We start from the raw sequence: 19363 nt of genomic DNA, 5'->3' as shown, positions 1-19363 counted from the left end.
GTAAAATCGTGCAAATCGGTTCGTGCCTTCTGGAGTTATAGCGTCAGGAAGGAAAACCCGACTTATTTTTATATAATAGATATTGGATTGAATAGTTATTATTTTTGTGAATAAATCAAGAAATGCAATATGAATTTAAGAATTTAATTATTATTTTGAAGTTTTACAGATTTTTTCTAGTGCACTTTTGTTTAGTCGATTATTACATAGTATTGCCATATATGAAATAAACCAAAATGAGGGCTTACTCTACGTTTAAGAATAGAAAGAAAAGTAACAACTGTCAATCACGGGTAAATATGAAAATAGGTGTCTCAATCGAGTCTCAGTCAATCTTATTTATAATATTTTTTTCCTAAATGTGAATACATCGAAGAAACAGTAAGCATTTTCTACTACGCTATCTTCTAATTGCTTGTGACAAAAAAAGGTTTTGCTGTCAATATAATTTTCCTAGAACTTCCATAAAAACTTGCAACCATAATTATTCTGGTTTGTGCAGTAACAGCCATCGGACACATCCTTTGCAACGAACGACTACTTCCTGCTCGAGATGCGTTTATTCTACGTTTATCCAAATTGCAGTGAAGCATAATTTAAAATGGATTCTGGGACAGATTGGCTCTGTGAGATTCTGCAGAATGTTCAACTTGAACAGTTTTATTTACCCATCAGAGATCAGTTGCAGGTATGTTATAGTTTATTATAAATATTTTTTACACTCATTCTTGGAATGTAGATACTATACAGCCAGTTTAATTTATCCTTAAGCAGTTTTATTTGTTTGGAACATATTGTTAGACTCAAACATCCCATGTTTGTTATTGTTTATGATTTAGATAACAAGACTAGCACATTTTGACTATGTGCATGCTGAGGACCTTGAAAAGCTGGGCATCAGTAAGCCTGGGGTGCGCAGGTTATTTGATGCTGTCAGGAAAAAGAAATTACAACTATGGAACAGAAAGTTTTGGAACAAACTATTTGGTTCATCATCGAGCTCAGTTTCTAAGGAGAAAACTGATGTAGCAGTAAGGACATCACAAGCAGACTCGAGAACAACTTGTATTATACTTGAGAAGGACATTATGTGAGTACTGGCCTTGTATGCTTTTATGCTTTAGAAGAATCAGATGGATTTTCCTTATGGTTCTATTAATTTTTGTAAAGATTTCCTGTTTCTACAGATAAGGCAGCATTAATATGGCACTCAAAATCTTATTGTTTTTTTTACGGAACCATCAAGGGGCAATCAACAGATCCATAATTAGTAATGAGTAATATCAAAATAATTTTCTAATAAGACTAAGCTTAATTACAGAACTATTAGCTGAACTTAATAATTTATAGATTTTAATATAAAGAGATCTAGATTTGATGGATTGGATATTCTCAAGAATATGTGAACTAAAATATTTTTTATAAATAATAAAAAACTGATTGTTTTGTTTGCGAAACTTGACTTGATCTCATTTAGTTATGAAGTTTATGTTAATTAAATAAACTGAGAAAACAACAACATCAAAGTCACATAATATGGCTTCCACATTGTGTTATTATTGTTTTAAAGTTGTTGACTTTCATTGTTGTGATATTTAATCCATTATGCACCACCATCAGCCAATAAGACAGTACATTTGCCTAGGTCAAACATGTGACAGATTAATACATAATATGAATTAGGGAAAGTATAACATATTGATATCTTATAAACAAATTTTATTGCAGATTGCACAGTGAGATTGGTAATGGGTCATTTGGTGTTGTAAAGCGAGGAGAATGGAGGGTGTCTGAACATCCATCACAAACAGTTCCTGTAGCAGTTAAGGTGTTAAAGGCAGATGCGTTCTCACAACCAGGAGTTTATGATGACTTTAGGAGGGAGGTAGAGGCTATGCACAGTTTGAAACATCCCAATCTCATCAAACTCCATGGTGTAGTCTTCCATCCGTTGATGATGGTGTGTGAGCTGGCAGCTATGGGCTCTCTACTAGATTATATTGTTGCACAGAACGGCAAAGTGTCCCTGAACTACATCTACAAATGGTCAGAACAAGTTGCATCAGGAATGGCGCATTTGGAAAAGCACAGGTTCTTGCACAGGGATCTTGCTTGCAGGAATATTTTATTGTCCAGTGTGGATTTGGTGAGTTACCTTTAAAATGTGACTAATAACTATTTATTTGTTATGGAATATCTTGGAAATGGTGACTAAGCGTTTTAATGGGATGGGCAGCCAATCCTTATAGTGCTGTACTTATCAAATATGGTTTGAGTGACTGAATGTTGGGTGTTATGTACTATTATCCTGTTATCATATGGGATTGGCAATGATAAATTTGAAGCAGTAAAGAGACAAGCAGCACATACAATATTTACTTAACAACTTTTAAAATGAATTTGAACAATTATCTAGCATTTAAAGCTATAAGAAACCTCTTCACAATCCTGATAAAAAGCAGCATTGTTTTGCCAATGATAACAATCACACAGGAATCACATCTTTTACAGCTATATCTAATAAGAAAACGGACTGCGTTTCAAGCTTCTAAATACTCCTGAATTTGTATAAAAGATCAACATTCTATTTCTTTTCTGTTGTTACCAGGTGAAAATAGGTGACTTTGGTCTAATGCGTGCACTACCGGACGCGGACGATTGCTACGTGATGAGTGAGGGTCGGCGCGTGCCGTTCCCGTGGTGCGCGCCGGAGTCGCTGCGCAGTCGACAGTTCTCACACGCCTCCGATGTCTGGATGTTCGCGGTCGCTCTCTGGGAAATGTACACCTTCGGCGAGGAACCTTGGATAGGTAAGCAATGCAACTATCTACACGAAAATTTCCCACACCTTTAAAAGATTTTTGTTTATGTCTCTATTGTTATAAAGTTATGCCACGCGAGTGAAAGGTCTAAAAATTTCAGAATAAAGTCTTATAATAGAAAAATGTGAAACGCAATTGCACAAATACAATGATGTATCTATGTTCACATGTCTGTCTTATTTATGTAGATTCTGGCGTACAGACGATAGTTCCTTTCCTCAATCAAAGCTATATTTAATTGAAATCGCATTGATTGATTACGAATGAGTTTGATTTGTACCTCACTATTAATTCAATTAACATACCTATGTAGATATGACTACTGCATTACATTCCGACATCTCCATTCTGATTCAATTGATAAACGTCGAACGATTTATTTTTATTTTCTTTCAACCTTTCTATGCAAAAATACGGAACCCTGCAGATTAGTCATGTCTGTCTGTCTGTAACATCCGACCGTATGTCACATCCATTTATTTCCGAAACTGTTGGGCCTACCTAGTTAAAACTTTGTAATCATGGTTTCATTGACGGTAACTGCTATTAGAATTTTGAATAAAAATTGTTAGCAATTTAAAAATTAAAGTTGGGCACTCCATACATGGAACTGATTTTTTTTCAGCTAACGTATCCGTGATGGGTGTCTATGGATAGGTCTTTAAAAAAGGCATTAAGGTTCCTAAAACCACTTTTCGTCAAAATCAATCGTTTGAAAGTTAGACGCTTCCAAAGTGGAAAAATGTGTGTCCCCCCTCTAACTTTTAAAATAAGAGAGTGAGAAAACTGAAAAAAATATATGCTGTAGATTTCAATGGAAACTAACAACGAAAATTAGTTTGAACGAGATATCATTATTAGTTTTTAAGAAATAAAACATTTTCAAAAACCGCAAATATAACTTTGTCGTTCATACAATTCTATGTAAAACAAAGTTATTTTACAACTTTTATATTATGTCATCTACTTGCTGTTACGGAACCCTTCATGAGCGAGTCCGACTCGCACTTGGCCGGTTTTATTTTCTTTCAACCTTTCTATGCAAAAATAAAGTGCAGATTACTATCTATAGATAGTAACATTGACTTATGAATCCATTGTTCGACTTTACAATTAAAATGTTAATCACCGTTTCATTGACGGACTGGGATTTTTTGTTTGTTAGCAATAAAACTGAATGTGCTATGCATGTGTAATGTTTATTATATGAATAGTTATTGACCTCCATCAGGTTTGAACGGGTCGGAGATACTGCGGCTAATAATGCGTGAAGGACAAAGGTTGTCGGCTCCGAATGCCTGTCCGCCGGACGTGTACATGCTGATGATGCAGTGCTGGGACCTCAACCCCAAGGAGCGGCCGACCTTCGCCGGCATCCAGCGGTACATCGAGACCAACAAGTTCGAAACTGCTATTGCTGCCCTCAGGTGAGGAAATAATGCAATTACGTTTGACCTTACTTCTAGAAAGCAGTATAATGCTCGTTTTGCTGAATGCGCATTTAGCTCCACTAACACAGATCTCCGCGTATTGGTATTGTTGAACCAATACCACCTAGATTCAAGAAAACAATGTTTTCCTTTTTAAAAGGCCAGCAACGCAACTGTGACTCCTTTGTGATGATCCGACTGCACGTTTGCCCCGTTACCATAAAAAATGCCCAGTTTTGAATAGATAACATTGGAGAATATGTCATGTATTTATAAAAATAATATTTATGTACTGTCTGATAAATCATTTATTAATTAAGTACCAAATATATAGGATGTTAAACATCAAAGCCGCTTGCGAAATGCCATACATTAATAATGATTCGAATAACTGTATCAAACATTGACACGACAATGCTGCATAGTTCATTGTAAGCGCGTCTCACGCATAGCAATATTGTCACGCCATAATACATAAATACATAGTTTATGAATTGGTAACTTTCTTCCCAACAGCTACCGGCGACCGGGCAAGATGACCATCGACGCTGGTGACGCGATCATACTGATAGACAAGCGACCCGAGCTACATTGGTGGAAGGGACAGAACCAACGCACTTTGGAAGTAGGACTCTTTCCCAGGTAAGCTCTTTTACTTTCATACAAAAAGTCAAATTTTCTTAATACTTATCTACTTACTTTTATAGCATGAACTCTTAACCCTCTAAATCTCTATGTTTTTGTAATAACTCAATTGACATACTCAATTAACTATAATTTAAAAAACTAAAAAACCCGACTGCAATTCTTCATAATATGAAAATGAAAAAACCCTAAAACAAGAAAGTCATCGTAAAATTAAAGCAGTCGGGACCCATTCTAAATCTGAAGACATAGTGAGTGACATACGGCTTGCTTTCTAGCATGGGTCCCGACTGCTTTAATTTTACGATGACTTTCTTGTTTTAGGGAGATTATGAACAGCAGTCGAGTTACATTATTTTATTTTATTTTCTTTTAGTTTTAATATTTTTATATTTTGATAATTATTATAAGTATCTAGTGTCACTTTCACAGTAAATACAAATCAAACGACCCCTATCAAGCTGAAATCCATCCAGTTGTTCAGGCTAGAGAGTGAGCAGTATTCGAATTTGGCGCCAAAAATCCGCCATTTTGATTTTTTATAATTTTCATATATCCAGTGTCATTCTCACAGTAAATACGAATCCAACGACACCTCTCAAGCCAAAATCCATCACGCCGTTTAGGCCGCAGAGCGTGCCAAACAATTATACATACATACATACATACATACATACTCTCGAAAAACATAACCCTCCTTCTGGCGCAGTCGGGTAAAAAGTCACGGCTTACACACTTAAATTAATGGAGAAAATCTTTAAATCTCACTATAGATAGATGATAAACTTTGATAATAATTTGAACTGTTTAAATGAAAACTATAATTTAAAGTAGATATTAACATTTGATTTTTATTGCAGCACATTAGTAACGGTTGGAGTGAAGAGCGGTAAAAACAATCAGGCAGTTAAGAAATCGCAGACGTTGACACCTAGAGGTAAGTTGATTTCTTACTTTTTGATTAACCCCCACCCCTACCGCATGTACATTTTTTAATACACAAAATACAAATATGTTAACATTTTTAGGTAGTTTAAGAGTTAACGTATAAAAATTTCGCTTTTGCCGAAAAAATAAAGACACGTGATATTTTATTAAACCCTTCTCCGTATTATTAAACGTTACGAAGCGGGACCCTCGCTCGCTTGCCGCGATTAATGGACACCCCCTATGTTATTATTACTTAACATACCTATCTAACTGATATAAAGTGGGTGTTACATTTCACTGAACTCCATTACCTACCTCTTTAAAAAACTAAGTGCATAGCTATAATATTTGAACTAAATAGTGTAACATAAACATAACTCATAAGCTATATTAGTAAACACGTTCACTTTTATATGCGACGTGCGTGTGTGTGGCGTATTATACTTTTACTTTAGCTAAAGAAAGTAAAACTATTGCACAGTAATACGATTGTGATGTAATTACTTATTGTATTACCGTTACTTGCTGGTAATTATAATCATCGCGTTGAGTTGCACTTAGTGATGTGTAGGATGAGAAAAATTATACAAATATGTAGTACCTTTTGATAATTACTGTGCTACATCCCTAATTTATTCCTTTAGTATAAATATGACTATCATATCTCTATATATAAAAATCAATTGCTGTTCGTTAGTCTCGGTAAAACTCGAGAACTGCTGGACCGATTTGCCTAATTTTGGTCTTGAATTATTTGTGGGAGTCCAGGGCAAGTCTAAAAGGTTAGAAAAATATTTGAAGCGGTACGAAGTTTGCCGGGTCAGCTAGTGAGGAGATATATTCTTGTTTCGCCACTTATTTCTTTTTGAAAAAGCTATTGCATGTTAGTATGCTAAGAAAAAAAAACCTTTAATCAACATGATAAGTAATATGAAACATATGAACACGTGTTTATTTCTTACAATAACAAATATGTAAATATTCATTATACAATTACATTCTATTATAATAGGGTTTGCCCTATACTGTTTGCAGTATTAATAAATGACTTAGATATCAAAAGACATTCATGCAGAAAATCTCGAGAAGTTGTATGCAAATTGCATCATACGCCGTAACACTGTCGTGTGAGACGCACTTAGCATTGACAATCGCTAATCTATGACTAAGTGAATTTTATCACCTTTGAGCCATGAAATCTGTGTGACTTATGCAAACATGTCACACCTGGACATGCTACACATATCTATCGGTATTTTAGATAAAATTATACATTATTATTATTATTATCTATTATATATGCAACGTCACGCCTTTTATCCTCGAAGGGTAGGCAGAAGTGCACGTTACGGAACGTAATGCCACAGTACAATGTACTGTTGAATTATGAATACTTTTCACCTATTGTTTTATAAGTCCCATGCAATAGGCACCCCCTATTGCCAAATATTGGACACTATCCAGACTCCGTGCTGCTACTGAGATATACTAAAATTTATGCACGCACTTAAATTATATTCTTAACTGACCATTTTACATTTCATCTTACGAACGGGTTTCACCCGCTCTGCTCGGCTCCTGTTGATGATAGACTTCCTCGATAAATAGCCACCAGTATAGACAGTAAGACCCAAAGTTGCGCTATTCTAACATTTTTGTGGTTTATTATTTTAAAATTCTAAAATCGTACCGACAAAGTTAATGATGAGACAGTGTCAGAGCCAGTGTTGGAAAAACCCCCACGAAATTTGTATGGGAAAAAGAACAACTAGAGCCACCTTTAACTCTGTATTTGAACTAATACTGCGATACCACTATTATCACTTACTTATCTATATGGTAATAAAGCACATGTGTGCATGAGTCAGATACAAAGTGAATTTATTTATTTTTGCAATGCGCATCTGCAGTGTCTGTGTACCGAGCACTTCAACATTGAGTTCAAAATGTTCACGCTACACTGTTTGAGTATGACGTAATATTAGTTTTACGTGTTTCAATGACAGAGATTGAAGTAAAGTGTGTTTTTGCGAAATAGTATAACTTGCTGAAATGTTTCTTAAACTTAAGATGGAAAGGTATACCTGTTTACAGTTTGCGTCTTATTTTAAAGTATATTAAATCTTGTTACTTGCCTTATAAATAAAAAGTTTACGAACAGCGAAAAGCTAGAAGGCAATATTTATTATTTTGGCCTAGTTTATATTCCTCGAAAAAAATGTATACCTTAAAGAAACACCCCATTTTTCTTTGCTTTGGAGCCATTTACAGGCTGGTTGTTTATGTAACTTAATCTAAGACAACACGTGAATTAATTAATGAATTTAGACACAATGTACAAAAATGTACCTATCTACCATAAAACTTTTAAATCGTGATCATTTCACTGCAGGGCACAATCATATTTACCTTCCTTCCACTGTTCTCTATATAACATTTTGTTCAGCAAAACTAATGAGAAACACAAATATTTCCAGCCCAAGGGACATCGATAGCCTCATCATCGAACGGCGTGTCGGACGACATGGCGGTGATACTACGCAAGCGTCGCACGATAGAGTCGACGCAGCCGTCGACGACGCGCGGCGGGAACACGGGCAACAAACAGTTCAACTACAACAAACTCACCAACGACCGCGTCGCCACGCTCGCGCAGGAACGAGCCTCCAGGCAGACTAGGGACGCACATTCCAAGAGTCTCAATCAAGGTATGGATTCTTCAGGTATATTTATAATCATAGCAATGTATGTAGAATGCAACTGACTGCACAGTTGGCGCGATGGCTGGGCAACTAGCTGCCGTGCAACATGTTGCGGGTTCGATTCCCGCACGGAGCAACTCTTTGTGTGATACACAAATTGTTGTTTCGGGTCTGGGCGTCATGTGTTTGTAAAGTTGTATGTTTGCAAACGCATACACGACACGGTGTGGGGCAACGTTTAAAAAAACTACTCGGAATCTTGAAGAAGGTTATTTATTTAATTAGAAAAACAAATATTGACTTGTATTAAAACTGTATTGCAATGCAAACAGGTTTATTCTCAAGTGCTTCTGTAGACTACTAAATATTCAGATGGAGATTTGATCCATATCATCCATACTGATCACTTCATGAGATTTATATAATTATACGCCGACTACTAAGTTCTTAGAACGATCGCTATTCAAAATTGCATAAAATATACTTATGTACATACTGATGTTACGAATATTCGCACATTTTTAGATATTAGCATTCGCAAAAATTTAAGTTTTGATGATAAGATAAAGTGATCTAAATTCCTAGTCGGCAGATATTCGCATTCACGAATACCTAAAATACGACATTCGCTACATAACTAGTACATACTAAAATATTAAAATTACGAGGAGCACAATTTGTATGTTAGCTAAATGTTTGGTACAGTAATCAAATAACGTGGATGTAGTAGGTACTTCATAAAAAATAATGTCTTATATGACGTCATGACGACCATGTTATACTGTACACTGTACAGAGTGTATTGAACAACAAGTCTATTGACAGGACTGGCGATACTCTAATTGCTAATACTCACGCATTGTTAGCGTCCGCACTCAGTATGGTGATACATTTCGCGAGAGCGCACAGTTTGCGTCTCACACTGCCATAGTGGGCGTAACTAATTGAAATTACGTTACGTACGTTGTTGTGAATCACATTTATTGCATTGACGTTGTAGAATTGGGTAGTTAGTTAAATGATACAACAGTTGTGAAGTCAAAATTAAACGTATATAATAATATAATTGGACTAAAGTTTGATGAGTGATACAAAGGTGCGAGGTAGCACACGCGATGATTATTGCATTACTAGTGCATGGTTTCACCGTACAGATGTGATTATATCGATACAGGTAGGCATTAGAATGTATTCATGTTTGTTTTCTTTCACGTTATTATGATTCTGAAGTTAGGTTTGCTTTCTTATGTATGTAAATTGGTCGGTTTTCAGTTGTTATATTTTAAGTGTGAAATAGTGTAGTACGAGACTTACTGTCGTGGTTGTAAAGTACTATAATTTCCGTTATATCTAGGATCTATATCTATACTTAATAAAGCTAAAGAGTATGTCTTTTGGAACGCGCTAATCTCCGGTACTTCTGATCCGATTTGAAGAATTCTTTTTGTGTTGGATAGTGCATTTATCGAAGTAGGTTTTAGGCTATATAACTTTACGCACAATAGGAGCTGAGCAAAGCGTGTAAAACCGCGCGGAAATAGCTAGTTACTATATGTATATTATTTATTGAATATTACACATTCCACTTAATAATACTTTACTCTTGTTTGTGTCTGGAACATTATAACATTACAATCGAGTTATCATGTAATGTAGTTATCGGTGTAATATAAGCTTACATGTGTTTTCTATGTATCTACCAGATACCAGATAATGCTTATCCCAAATGTTCATAATTGAATTTTGACAATGAATGTAGTCAGTCTGAAATAAAGTTTTATCACTGTTTTTTTTTTATTATATTTCAGTAAAAGAGGACATATTGATCGACTTGGACCTCCCACCCTCGACTCACCTGAGCACGCCCACTAAGAAGTCCAGCCCCACTAGTCCCAATGTTGTCTCTATTCTTGACGAGCCCATAGATGTACCTGAAATTGGTAAGTAATATACTTAAGAATATATTGATTTAAGTCATGCTGTGAATTTAGAAACTTCAGCAATATCATAGTAGTATAAGTGGTTATAAAAGTACCACCTAAAGTTTTTTTTTATGGTGTAAGCCGGTAAACGAGCAGACGGATCACCTGATGCCTCTGATGGTAAGCAATCGCCACCGCCCATGGACACCCGAAACACCAGAAGCGTTAAAAGTGCGTTGCCGGCCTTCTGGGCGCTAGGAATTTAAAGGCTGCTGGGGAATCGGGAATTGGGAAGGGTGGTAATTAGGTAACGTTTTGAAAAACAAAGAGTATGATTTATTGTTCATGTCTGTTTTTGTTATCTGTTACAGGACTCGACAGTGACTGGGGCGAGCAGAGCATAGAAAGCTTACCCAGTGTCTCTGCTTCGTACAATGTACAGAACTACGCCATCTATGGTGCCAAGTCTCTAGACAACTTGTCGACCCCTCTACAACTGAGTACACCACAACCAACCCCACAACCAGATCCATTCGACACATCACAAGTCTGGCCCTCCAATGCAACTAGACCTAACTATGATTATACTGGAACTAACATAAGTGATATATGCAAACAGATAGAAGAATCTCTCAGATACTCAAGTAACGACCACACGGCGTCTTCCAGCGAAGCTTCACATATCTACAACAACTTGCCTTCTACTAGCACTACTAGCAGAACTAGAGCCGCCGCGGGTGCTAACAACACGTATGGTAACACTCCGTCACCGTACGCCATGAACAACGCTCTCTCATTAGAACGTAACAACATCTCGCCCAGTGTGGCAACCTCACTGGCAAACATGTCGCTAGATGACAGAATCTCAGAATCTCTTAACCTTAGATATAAATGCAACAACACTGATTATCCGTACAGCGATAACATGTATAACGCGCCGTCTACTTCAGCCGCAGCCAGCAAAGTCTCTGGAGATAAGAATTACGGCGACATTCCTATCTACAACAACGACGACATTACACCGGTGCAGCAACAATTTATATTGGAAACTAAAGACTACTACACCAAGCTATCGACCACATCGAAAATGAACAATAGCGATGAAAAGAACATTTATGTGCCGAAGTACGAAGAGGACGGCGAGAAGTTGGAGAACTTTAGCGACTGCGTTGAGAATTCTAAGAATTACTCCGCGTACAAGTACCAGAATGTGGACTATCAGTATTCGAATTACGACAGCTTCCGAGGCAGCCTGGCGTCGACGTCGCGCGCGCCCGCCGCCGCGCTGTACGACGAGGTCAACGACACCGCCAGCAACCTGTACAGCGAGATCGGCGAGCCGGCCGCCGGCGGCCCGTACAGCGCGGCCGTGTACTCCAACTGCAACCTGTACGACGAGGTGTACGAGGCCGCCGCGCCGCGCCCGCACCGCCCCGCGCCGCCCTGCCCCACCAAACCGAAATAATCACACGTCACATATCTCATTAGTGCCCCATAAATCAGTCTACTAAAATGTTGCAAAGTATACTAATTTTAAGTTACCAAGCGATGAGATATTATCTGTGTGCCTTTTAATTCTCGAAACAGAAAGATGACTGATTGAAAGGTTGACATTTCATAAGACGTTTGTGCTCAATCGAGCATTCATTGCACAGCACATCGTTTGTTAGACATGGTCTACATAGAGACTTAGGTAAAGCTATTGTAAATAATATCGTAATCTTCTGAAATGTCAATTTACATAAGACTGACAGCATTTTAAAGTCGCAGGAAAGAGAATCGTATGACGATCTGTCCCTCCTAACCTTATTCTAATTTTATTCTAGTATAGTTTGTACGTTATTTTGTTGATCCTAAATCTATTCCATTACGTTAACACAATGTGTTCTAACTGGCCTCTAGAACTATCGACCCCAGCATGCAACATTACTAAATACTTATACTATAACTGATATTAATGTTACTGCATACTTCATGTAATTCGAATGTCGACGTAGCAAACTGTAAATAAGAATTTGTCTATATAATCTCAAAGTGTATATTACGGAGTGTTATTTTTGGAACGGTGACTATATTTTGGATACTATTGTATGAGGAACAGACAATAGAAAGTATTATATTATTATAATATAGTCAATTGGCGTCTATTTGTACGTAGATAATGTGCTCGTTGTGAAAATGGCGATGATCATTCCCCGTGTTGGCATCTCAAAAGGTAGCTTTATTGACCAGTGAAATATTGGTTAATTAATAGTAGTAATTGTATTCTTATTAATAATTATTAAATTGTTCACCAGTTGTATACCAGAGCAGGATTGTTTTTATTAATCTATGAGGAGTGTTTGTATGAGTACCTTCTCAGATACTCACACGTTCTATAAAAAGATATTTAAATCTATAGTATTTCTGCAAGTTATCAAAAAATGCATGATATTTGAGCTGATTAGCAGCTGATATTGACAGCTTATTTGTTAAACTCGAAGTTATCTCGAAATAAGTGTGAAACTCAATGTTTACAAGTTTTATTACTCACTATTTTTTACTCATTTTTATTAGTTTTTATCATTACTACTGTTTTTGAACATTAATTCAGTGAATACTTTGCTAAATATCTATCTCTTCTGCTTCTAATGTGAAATTCTGAACTTTACAATGAAACAGTGATATCAAATTGTGTTTAAGAAGTAGTTAACTAACAACATCATTGATAGTTTCTACATTAATTTTAAAAGAACTCTTCAATCGGATTCTATTGATCAAGCAGTTTGTAAATACTTCTATACATATATAACTGAGTAAGTGTTCACAAGGCAGTGTATAAACGTGCTATTTATTTAGTTAGGCGATACTCGGACAACATCACACGGTGCCTCACCAATAAGTACCTGCTAGTTTAGTTATTTTGACGAAAGCTAAGTTACTGCGTCACTGGCACGTTTTAAGTCATTTTTGTAATTATTTATTAATATTATTTGTAGTGATCTAAGCTTGCCTCGAATTGCCGGATCGATGGGCCTCCCTAGCATAATTTGCAAGTGTAATGTTGTTTATGAGATGTCATGAATGTCAGAAAGCTTGATATTAGGTAAACTTATAAAATAAATAATCCTAGAAGAAATGTATGACGTAAGTTATGTTGTGTATATGTTATTTGTCTACGGCGATGAGCCAGTCTAACTCGACGTACGACGTTGATATACTCAATGGCAAACAATTAGTGAATATTAAATTTTATTGTCAGTAGATCCGGTGTAACTAATTATTCGTTGTTGATTAAAATGTAGATTTAAGCGTAAACGACTAAGGCAAGTTTTACCTAAAGTATTTTTCTATTTCACGTATTAATTGGCGTTTAACATTTAAATTAAACGGTTCCCTGTATTGTGTGTACATTTTACGTGAACAAGACATTGATGTGTAAAACCCAAAATTTTAGTTTGGATGGAAACAGTCGTGGTTGGCCCGATTTAGACATTTTTATATTTTTAACCGACCTGAAAAAGTATAATCTCAGTTTCACCTGTATGTATGTTTGAGCGCGATTATCTCGCGTTTGGTTGAACCAATTTTGATGCAGTTTTCAGCACCTTTTTTAGATTTCAGGGCTATGAAAGAAAATGCTATGATGAAGGCGGTTCCCTTTTTTAAGACAATGTTTTTATTCATATTGTACTTTAACTGCATTTGTAAATTATTGAATACAGATTTTATAGTAATCACATTTTTTATGACACTAAAGTACACCATGACTATGTATTTCATGATAAAGGTGCACTACAAGTTGAAATACTAATTCAAAGACACAATCCACAGAAAATATAGAAGTAAGCGATGGACGATAAAATCACGACTGTCGATAAATGTTCTAATGTCTCTCGATGTACTAATACTGTAGGTAATGTAAACATAATGTTATCTATCCGTCTTGCGAGAGTTTGGAGTCTGTATAAATAAATGTACAGTTCTTGTAAATATGCTTCAACATCTAAGGCTGCTTGGATGAAACTAATAAAACGTCTGTTAGCATCACAAATTGTATTTTTTTTTTCAATAACCCTACTATAATTCTACAGTGTTCACAGAAAGCTCTACGAAGAGACGAGTGGAAGGAAGGTAGGGAGACCTTTGCCCTGTAGAGGGACGACCATATTTTTTTAATAAGCAGGTAAACAACCAGATCGGTCACCTGATGGTAAGCAATCGCCACTGCCTATGGACACTTGAAACACCAGAGGCGTTACAATTGCGTTGCCGGCCTTTTGGGGGTTAGGAATTTAAGGGTTCTTGGGGAATTAAGGATTAGGAAGGGGGGTAATTGGGCCTCCGGTAACCTCACTCACGCAACGCAAGTGTTGTTTCACGTCGGTTTTTTGTGAGGCCGTGGTATCACTCCGGTCGAGCTAGCCTAATCGTGCCGAAGCATGGCTCACACTTGGCTTGGCTGATAATGATAATACCATGACGAGAAACTCGTGAAAACTGAGAAGGATAAACTTCTTAACTTGGCTCACGAGATTGTCGAATGTAGATCCAGCTATCACTGTGCCAATAGTCGTGTCGACCAATGCGTTGATCCCAAGTCTCGACATACATTATAGGAGGCTGGCGTTAGGCGGGTGGATCAAGGGCCTGATACCGAAGGTAATTTTCCTGGAAACGGTGCGTATTGTGAGGAGGTTTCTGTCTGGAGACCTTAGATAGGCTGTTGATGTGATGTGATTTAATTAGAAAATAAAGTATGTTTTCTTATAATTAGACGCAGGTGAGAATAACATGTGGCCGTTCTTAAAACATTTAACGTCGTTGTCATCCACATAAATATTGTTTTCTGGTGACGCATTATCTATACATATAATAAAATCGTAGAAAAGTGCTGTCTGTACATTGAAAATAAAAATAAAAAAAATAGCAGGGGTTATTGTTATGTCGATGTCGAACCCAAAAATGTAATTAACTTTTTTTTGTCTGTTTGTCTGTTTGTCTGTTTGTCTGTTTGTCTGTTTGTCTGTTTGTCTGTTTGTCTGTTTGTCTGTTCGTCTGTGCGCGCTAATCTCAGAAACGGCTGATCCGAGTTGGATGCGGTTTTCACGAATATATTGTGGGATGCTTAAATTTACATTTAGTGTTTGTTTCATGTCAATCGGTTCATAAATAAAAAAGTTATGTCAAATTAAAGAATCACGTCGAACATTCTATGCTTATACCATTAATCTCCGCAACTATTTGACGGATTTGGTTGAAATTTGGTACAGATATAGTTTAGAACCTTAGAAAGGACATAAGATAGTTTTTATTTTAAAAAATAAAAATAAATGTTAAATTTCGGTACATTCATTTGGTTGGGTATCGGCCGAGCGCTTCGGTACTGTTGTGGAAATAGTGTACTATAAGTCGTATGATTATTTGTCTGCAGTGGTCCTGCTGTTTCGTGTATTCTAAATTGGTTTCGTTGTATTTGTCTATTAAAAAGTTTATTTGTTGAGTTTTCCTGGTTTTCTGGTTAAATTATTTAACGTAGGTTTAGTTTGATATCGATTATTAGTAGTTACTGTAGTTAGTTTGTTTAATAAAATTGTAAGTCTATAATTTATAAATTAATTAGATTTAAGTCGTCTCTTTTAAATTATTTAGTTTAAGCTTGGTTATTATAGCATTGAGGATAGGTTGTAATATAATTTCTTTTTTAATTGTTATAAATTCGTAATTCGTAGCTTTCTTTAATATATTTAGTTTTAAGTTAGTTTTCATCTTAAGTTCGGAAAGATTATAATATTTCTTTAGTTTAAGTCCGTTTTTAAACTATTTTTTCAATGCCCTAAGTGAGTATACATCTATTAAATTCAAACGCAGAGCTCATTATGTTGATTTTTGAGGAGTTCCCTAGAATATCTTCCACATCTCATTTTTGAAGAGATCCCGCGAAATCGGGAACTATGTGGTTAAAACCAAAAATTTGCCGGAAGTCACTATTCCACGCGAACGAAGTCGCGGGCTATAATAAATCTAGAAGGGTCAATTCTGCTCATTAAAAATATAGAAAAAATAAATAGCAGGGTGTTACTGGATCGATACCAAACCCAAATATGTGATTATAATTTTTTTGTCTGTCTGTCTATATATGTTCAGGCATCACGTGAAAACTAACGGTTTGATTTCGATGAAACTTGGTATAATTATGTCTTATTATCCTGGACATAAAATAGGTTACTTTTTATCCTGGAAAAATACGTAGAAAAAATCTTTATTTTTCAGTTTTATTCTGCTCAACAGCAGTAGCTCAATAGAGGGATCTCCTTAATTATTATGGGCCTCGCCGTATTTGGGTCCAATAGATATTTATAAGATGTCATTGTCAGAGTTACTCAAAATGGAGAAATAAAACTTCCACGCGAAGACCGACATCCGCGCGGACGGAGTCGCGGGCAGAAGCTAGTTCTTTAAATAAATATGTTCCTAGATGAAACCGTCATCACATTTAATTTTATATGAAATCTTAATTAAGGTGTTAATTATCGCGGTATGCCCTACACCCTACAGTGGCTCTTGTACTTTCGTATTCACGGTAGGCTTAACCCAAGTAGGTACTCATCTATTTTAAGCTCAGTAATTGGAACCCTCATTATAAGCTGAAGTCGTGGCCGTTACACTTTACGATTTAAAATTAACAGCAACGATTATTTTCTATTAAGTTATTTTAAATACTGTTTTATTTATAGTACGTAAGTTAATTAGTAATTTCTTTTTATTAGTTATTTATTCTTCCACCAATCATATTCATTACACATATCTTAGTACTGGTGAAAACGGACTCAGGTAAGCTATATTTTTATGATGTGATGTGGCTTCCCTAATATCGATACATTGCATTGAGAGCTGAATATTTTCCTCGCACAGCTACATTAGTATCGATTGGTGGAAACGGTCACATAGTTTCACAGCTTAGCTATTACATCTTCGTAGCATAGCTACATAGCACATTTCTGATGGAAAAGCACAATTATTCCTAGTTTTATATTGGTGTAGCATACGAATAGCTAAACATACCTACGTAGGTACCTAGCGATTTTATTTCAATCATAGCTCGACGTACTTAGTAATATTATTCAAATCGACAAATTGATATTAAAGTGACTCGTAATCTAATCTCAAGTAAAGAAATCCTACCATACCTAACCTACATAGGATATAGTATACATATTAAAGTTAAGTTCGTACGTAAGTAATATAGTCACATACTTTCAGATCGGGACACGATATTGCACATCTCGGCGCAGTGCTAAGCTTCCCTACATATCTATAACAAGTACCTACCTATAGAATTACCTATGTTGGACTGAAGCAGGGATGTCTCCATTTCATATCTACGAAAGTAGGGTACCTACTAGAGCCATTGTCATTGTCAAACAAACTTGCTTCTTATCTCCTGATTCAGGTATTACAGGTTTTTGTGTTTAATTTTAAATTGTCTATCCACTAGAATTGAAGTTACCTACCTACAGTACTTACTGTACGTACTTATATATATTCTATTACTATTTAAAAAAAAAAATTTAACTCCTTTTTGCTCAGACTTATTATGACGACAAATCGTCGTACTCAGAGTTATTTAATGGGTCGGTACTTAACCCAGTCCTCAGAAATTGTTTTCGATACAAAATCGTTAAATAAGGAATAGTTTTAGTCCTTAATTATTAAATGACTCTGAGTACGGCGGTAAGTCTCGGGAATTCCCGAGAATGCTCGAGCAGTCACGAGCGGCCGCTGGCAATATCCCGCCCCTCGCAATAATAATTATTTATATGTGCAATAATAATTAAATCCAAAATACTCATTTTCACTGCATAAACACAAGTTTCCTCGAGTTTTATTGAAAGTGAACTGCGCATAGAACGACCCGTGAATTCATCGCGTGCGGGCTCGAGATGCGCGCGGTTCCCGCGACTTCTGCGCATTCCAGCGACTTCTCGAGCAGTCACGGGAATCCTCGCGCCTTCTCTACCGAGCGGGTCGCTGCGCTCCGCTGCCCTTCGCCGCTCTTTCGGTGTGAGTTGGCCCTTAGTTATACAGTGTTACGGTCTAGAATAATGACAACCGAATTTATACCTACATATTATCATAACATACGTAGTTAGATTAGAGATAATAATTATGAATATCGACATTGAGAATTTGATGAGTAGAAGTGAGAAGTATCTCGTTTTAGAAATGTGCAATTTCATCATTGATGGTTCATAACATTAAATATGCTCGCCCACCAAATATTACCCAAGAGTAAGAATATCGCAGGCCCTAATCCTATGTTTACCGCCCAACAAAGTGGGGGTGTGTTAGCTAGTTTTCAATAAAATCAACTAAAACGACTATCAAATATATAAATAACTATTTTGATTTCATCGAAATGCCATTAAAATTCCGAATACTTACCTAATCTGGCGTAACCGAATTTTCTTTCGTTCGTTAAATGAATTAGAATTAGAGATTATGAATTAGGGTTTAACGACAAAATCCTTCAAACTTTGTTCGTATGGACGAAGTTTAGCATAAAAATAGAATTGTAGGCAGTAGGAAACCTGCGAAGTTTCGATCGAAACTCTGATTCAACGAAAAACGAAGTTTATTAGTTCTTGAGAGTTCGAGCATATAATGTATAATTTCGTCTTGACAATATTTCACATGAAAATATTTTGTGAGAAAATTATATGAAAGTATCTGAAGTAGTTTGTTAATTAGTAAGCTCGTAACTTGCAGACAAAGATCATATCATAATTACTTATATCAAGACAGCAAGTTTCCCAGACCATAATTATACATGAGTGCAATAACACTAAGGCACTACCCACACTCCACAAACTTTTAATAACGATGCTGGATGCTGTACACTTAATTACTCGCTTCTTTGTTATCTGAGTAAG

At 36.2% G+C, this 19363-nt stretch overlaps 1 protein-coding gene across 1 annotated transcript; it reads left to right on the top strand.

The window, feature by feature from the left end:
- The first annotated feature begins 227 nt into the window (after positions 1-227).
- LOC118266895 (activated Cdc42 kinase Ack) lies at positions 228-14484 on the top strand. The gene is made up of 11 exons (XM_035580512.2): positions 228-381; positions 503-688; positions 840-1090; positions 1729-2146; positions 2609-2810; positions 4054-4249; positions 4769-4894; positions 5758-5834; positions 8305-8535; positions 10338-10469; positions 10823-14484. Exons 2-11 carry the CDS (start codon positions 602-604, stop codon positions 11914-11916), a joined length of 2814 nt encoding a protein of 937 aa, XP_035436405.2. The 5' UTR covers positions 228-381; positions 503-601; the 3' UTR covers positions 11917-14484.
- Positions 14485-19363: the final 4879 nt, after the last annotated feature.

The sequence above is a fragment of the Spodoptera frugiperda genome, chromosome 23 (assembly GCF_023101765.2).
Source record: "Spodoptera frugiperda isolate SF20-4 chromosome 23, AGI-APGP_CSIRO_Sfru_2.0, whole genome shotgun sequence".
NCBI lineage: Eukaryota > Metazoa > Arthropoda > Insecta > Lepidoptera > Noctuidae > Spodoptera > Spodoptera frugiperda.
This window is presented reverse-complemented; position numbering and strand designations above follow the sequence as displayed.